The sequence below is a fragment of the Monodelphis domestica genome, chromosome 8 (assembly GCF_027887165.1).
Source record: "Monodelphis domestica isolate mMonDom1 chromosome 8, mMonDom1.pri, whole genome shotgun sequence".
Lineage (NCBI taxonomy): Eukaryota > Metazoa > Chordata > Mammalia > Didelphimorphia > Didelphidae > Monodelphis > Monodelphis domestica.
In genome coordinates, this window is record NC_077234.1 from 26,424,752 (window position 1) to 26,430,383 (window position 5,632).

At 38.1% G+C, this 5,632-nt stretch overlaps 1 protein-coding gene across 1 annotated transcript; it reads left to right on the plus strand.

Annotated features, from left to right (window-relative positions):
• The first annotated feature begins 2,405 nt into the window (after positions 1-2,405).
• Positions 2,406-4,758, plus strand: LOC100013990 (protein SCO1 homolog, mitochondrial-like). Its single transcript, XM_001368300.4, has 2 exons — positions 2,406-2,543; positions 2,640-4,758. The coding sequence occupies exons 1-2, from the start codon at positions 2,406-2,408 to the stop codon at positions 3,306-3,308; spliced, it is 807 nt and encodes a 268-aa protein (XP_001368337.2). The 3' UTR covers positions 3,309-4,758.
• The last annotated feature ends 874 nt before the right edge of the window (positions 4,759-5,632 follow it).

Sequence of the window (5,632 nt, forward strand, 5' to 3'; positions counted from 1 at the left end):
ACATAAATTATAGATAGGGCAATTAATGTGGGACTTTTGAAAACATAATAGAATAATTGAACCTATAAAGGAGAAGGAACTATGGAACTTATTTAGTCAAATCTATATAAGAACAAGAATTACATTTTCAGCATCCATGTACATTGGGTATCCTGCCTTTTTAATCACAGAATCTGTCATTCTTTAAGAAACAGATGAACTCTTTCTAGACCACTTGTCAACACCCTTTCACTGAATCCCATGGAAGTTTCTTAAATTTCTTTTTTTTTAAGTTGTAAGAAAATATTCAAAGAGAACTAGAAGGTACAGTCTATCTTATCTCCATTACCTTGAACTTATAATTCAATGCTAAACTCAAATGAGCCATTTTTCACATGGAGACTATTTTTCACAAAGGATGCTGAGTAAGATACTGAGGGTAGACAGTCTAAATAGCAGAAATTCAGTATTTACTGAGTACCTACCAGCAATACTTAAAAGTAAAATATTTGTGAAAAATATTAAGTACCTACCTGCAGTGTGCACTTGGGGAGGGAAAAGTCTCCAATGAAGTGGCTCATAAATCTAATCTTCATCTTTTCAATAAATAACTTCAACAAATGAAAAAGTACACTGATAGTATATTAATTGAAGTTGATTGATGGAATAAATCTGACAGTGGTGGCAAAATAATATCCAAAAAATTCACTACAATCTAGAAGGTTGGGCCAACTCTAGTACGATAATATTTATCCTCAGTGGATCAGAAAACACATCAGTGAGTATATTCCCTTTAATAACAGACTAAAATCCATTCTTATGTGCTGATCAGCTCTAAACTTATAGCCTTATGACTTCATGTTTTAATAATGTAGCCAACAGACTTCTGGGTAATCATGGCTGCAATCTAGACGCCACACACTTCCTCTTCCCAGCACCGAACGAAATAGACTATATCAAAGGAGCATAAAAATCACCTCTGGAGGAACAGAAGGATTCCCCTGTACTCGCCAGTACCCCACAGAGATGAAGGTATGTGGGGTTTGAACATTTCCACACTATAATAAGAAGGAGGTAAAGCTTGCACAGAAATGTGAACTGAGCCGCCCTTCCCCCCCCCACCTCCCCCACCAAACCAGAGTGAGCTACAGGAGAGCTCACTGGGACAGTGAGTGAGTGGGGAACGTCTCTGTCTGGGGGGACACTCCAGGGTCCTTGGGATCTGGGGACTGCCAGGAAACAACGTCTCAAGGCTGTTTCATGGGAAAATACTGCACTGAGCACAGGGGGCCTGCGGAGCTATACTTGGGGAGGCTGTGCTGAGCATCTGGGTGGAGCTAAACACCAGGGGTGGACCACGCGCTGATTATCTGGGTGGAGCTGAACACCTGGGTGGTTGGGCTGTGATCAGGGGCCCCGCGCTCTAAGAAACCTCTGAGGCTGGGAAGAACTAGTCTGAGGCAACCTAAATTCACAGAAAACCCACCCATATCACCCAGACCCCAGACCAAAAAGGAAAGGGGAATAAAACTACCAAAGGGATGGCTCACATGGCCCAAAATCAAGCATCCAAAAGGGAAAAAGGTGACTATTGAAAACTTTTATGGTGGAAGTACCCAAGGAAAAGAAGAGAATGAGGATGAAATCCAAAACAAATCAGAAAATGCCTCCCAAATTGGAAACTATCAACAAGCTCTGGAAGATCTCAAACTGGAACTTATCCAAAAGATGGAAACCTGGAAAGAAAAATGAGAGAAAGAGATCAACAGTCTGACAGATAAGACTGCTCAATTGGAAAAAGAGCTGGAAGCATCCAATAGAAGGGCAGACAAAGCTGAAAAGCAAAACCAGGCCCTAACAACCAGAATGAAGCAACTCAAAGAAAGTGAGATCATAAAACAGCAAGAATCAATAAAGCAAACCCAAAAAATTAATGAATTAGAAGAAAACATAAAATATCTCACTGAGAAGGCCACAGATTTGGAAAACAGAGGGAGAAGAGACAACCTCCGAATTATCAGTCTCCCAGAAAAACCAGAGATAAACAATATACTTGATATTATTCTACAGGAGATTATAAAATAAAATTGCCCTCACGTTCTGGAGCAAGGGGGCAAAATAGAAATAAAAGGGTTCATAGAACACCCCCTATACTAAATCCCCAAAAGACAACCTCTGGAATGTAATTGCCAAATTCAAGAGCTTCCAAGAAAAGGAGAAAATCCTACAAGAAGCCAAGAAGTGGAGCTTCAGATATAAGGGGGCTCCCATAAGGATCACACACGACTTAGTGGCTAACACACTAAGAGACCTCAAAGCATGGAACACGATATTTAGAAAGGCAAGAGAGCTGAGTCTCCAACCAAGAATCAACTACCCAGCAAAACTGACTATATAGACTGGCCTTTCGGTCCTGCTGGGATCGTATGGCTCCTGGCAGACTCCCGGAGGGGCAACTATTTTGGGACCTGTGGCGCCGGGGTCCGGCCCTAGGGAGCAAGAGACATTTTCTGAGGCCGGTTGCTGCAGGAGGAAGGGGGCCCCAGGGCCCGCGGCGCGCGGATGTCCCATGTGGACTTTGTAGGAGCCAGCCCTTCTCCACGTCTGGGCAGCCGCGGGGAGCAACCAAGGGCCCCAGTGGCCCGCGCGCAGCGGGGTAGCCTGTTTCCTGGAAGTCCCTGGCATTCACATTTGCTATTGGTGGAGCTTTATTGTCTGGAATGAAGTATTTCAAGAAAGAAAAGGCAGAAAAGTTAGAGAAGGAGCGGAAGCGAACCATAGGAAAGCCTTTACTTGGAGGACCTTTCTCACTCATGGATCACAACGGAGAGCCCAGGACTGATAAAGACTACCTGGGACAGTGGATACTAATTTACTTTGGTTTTACGCATTGTCCTGATATCTGTCCAGAGGAAGTGGAAAAAATGATAGCTGTAGTGGATGAAATTGATAGTATTCCAACTCTTCCAAATTTAATACCACTTTTCATCACTATTGACCCAGAGAGAGACAATAGAGAAGCTGTTGAAAGATATGTGAAAGAATTTTCTCCCAAGCTAGTTGGCTTGACAGGTGCTCCAAAAGAGATTGATCAGGTTGCCAGAGCATATAGAGTTTATTACAGCCCAGGACCCAAGGATGAAGATGAAGACTACATAGTAGGAAGTGGAAGAAGAGAAGAGTACAGTTGTGGGCAGCTAGAGATATCACTTTCTTATTCTGAGTTCCATGCTCTTGCAAGGCCCTGCTGCAAAAGAAGGAGCTGGGACCCACCAGTGGAAGAAGGTGGCAGGCACTTAAAAGTAGTGATTCATCCTTATGAAAATTAGATACCCACACCTATTCCTAGGTACCTGGCCTGCTCATGTACAAAGGATAAAGATTTGGAGAGAGGTTCATTACATTCATGTTTTTTCCTTTGCCTTTTGGGAAGTGGTATGGTACAGTGGAAAAAGCATTGAATTTGCAACTTCAGACTTGGGTCCAAATGTATACTCTTAACACTTCCAGTGTGATCTTGGGCAACTCACTTGAACTCTCTTTTCATCTTTTCCTTCAACTCTGAAATGAAGTAGGAAAAATTAAATACCTTAAAAGGTACTTTCCATTTTAGAATATATGATCCTGTGTTCTTGTGTGACAGTGAATAGAGAACAATCAAGTTTGGTTATCTTATACATTATTTTGATTGTATATTTGTATAGTATGTTAGAGTATGATTTTGTGTAAGGGAAACACAAGAAGAAAATACATATTTAAGCATATTAAAATATGCTTTATTGATTAGGAAGGGAAAGGAATAAGGGTTTAGGGATTTGCTTATGCTTATTCTTATTTAAAACTAAACTATTCTAACTAAGTTACTAAACTAAAAACTTAACCAAATACCCAAATATCACAGCAGGAGTCCAAAACAGTTAGATCCAGGATCTGTTGTTAGATATTCAATAAAGTCCTGATGTCCAAGTAAGACTGATGCTGCCAGCAGCCAGATACAGGAACTCAGTTTGAACACAGGGAAATGCTCTTCATACCTTCCTCTCAACTTCCTCAGGAGACCAGAAGAAAGTCAGTTGGGCCAAAATGGAATCTTCCCAGATCCTGAAGCTCAGGGTCCCATGTGACCCTTGGTCACATGCCACTGTCAGTCATACCTAGGTTTGCATTTTTCAGTTTTTGCACAGTTTTGCAAATTGCAAACCTTTTCATCCTTTATCACATTCCCCACTATTGCACGAATCAAAAATTGTTTTGGAAACACTATTTTTGTATTTGTGCACAATCTAAAATACTTATCAGTTACCTAAACTAAGAGATCTACCCAAAATAACAAGCAACCTTCACTCAACTATCTTACTCTAACTTACACTAACCTAAGGAATTGTAACAAGGAAAAAGGAAAAGGGAAACAAAGTAAATAATGAACAATTACAAAAGTCAAACAAAAGCAAAATCAAAACAGCAAAATAACATAAAACAAAAGATGAACATAACCTCTATGCAAACATCAAACTTAAAATATTCTTATCAGCTAAAACAGAAAACTGGACTACTATTGCAGTAAATTAACATTAAACTTAGAGAAAAAATTTTGAAAATCACAATAAACACAACATTGCATAAGTTTTACAATGAAAATGAAACCAAGCATCAAACCATTTATGCAAATAAATGTAACAAAAGATATTGAGTTATGTACATAATTTACATATATACATATAGTATGTACAAAATATACATGTATGCTATACATATACACATATATAAACTTATGTACAATTCATATTTACACAGTTTGCATATCTACATACACTATGATACAATTAATTTACAATCCTATTATATATCCTATTTACATATTTATTTAAAATTTTATTTGATATGTGATGTCATGTTGTTTGTGTTTTGTAATGTATGATTTAGTGCAAGTCAGTATCTAATTTTCTTATCTTACCTTATTGAATATTACCCAACTAATCTCTACCTTCCAAATACTTTAAATTTCTATACCTAAACTAAATCTAAGTATGTAACTACATTTTGTTAGTAAATAAAGTATCTATAGGTAATCATAACATTGTTAGTACCCTAACTATATATTGTTTCACTCATTTAAGGAGTGAGTCAGTGTTACCTAACCATGTTTATGTTTTGTGTTTGTTTTATTATGTTGTTACTTTTGCTATGACATGTTGTTTTGCTATTTTAAATGTCAGTGTTACTGTTATATGTTATGTTACTGTTGTATGCAATATACTTATCCCTATTTCCTCTTGAAAAAAAAAAAAACTGACTATATACTTCCAGGGGAAAGTATGGGCATTAAACAAAATAGAAGATTTCCAAGCATTTGCTAAGAAAAGACAAGAACTTAGTGGAAAATCTGATATCCAAGCACAGAAAGCAAGAGAAACATGAAAAGGTAAATATGAAAGAAAGGGAAAAGGAGATAAATCTTATCTTTTTCTTTAAGTCAAACTATCTTCTATAAGGACTACATTTACATCAAATTATATACATTAATATGTGGGGAAAATGTTTTGTGTAACTCTCAAAAATTGTATGCATCATAAGAGTAGTTAGAAGAAACATGCATAGGGAAAGATTGGGGCATCAAGAATATTTGGGGAAAGTGGGGGCCAAGAAAGGAAAA

Coding starts and splice junctions, on each gene's coding strand:
- LOC100013990 (XM_001368300.4), top strand. CDS start 2,406: ATGGCTCCTGGCAGACTCCCGGAGGGGCAACTATTTTGGGACCTGTGG. Junction 2,544..2,639: donor AGGGCCCGCGGCGCGCGGAT/GTCCCATGTGGA, acceptor GCAGCGGGGTAG/CCTGTTTCCTGGAAGTCCCT.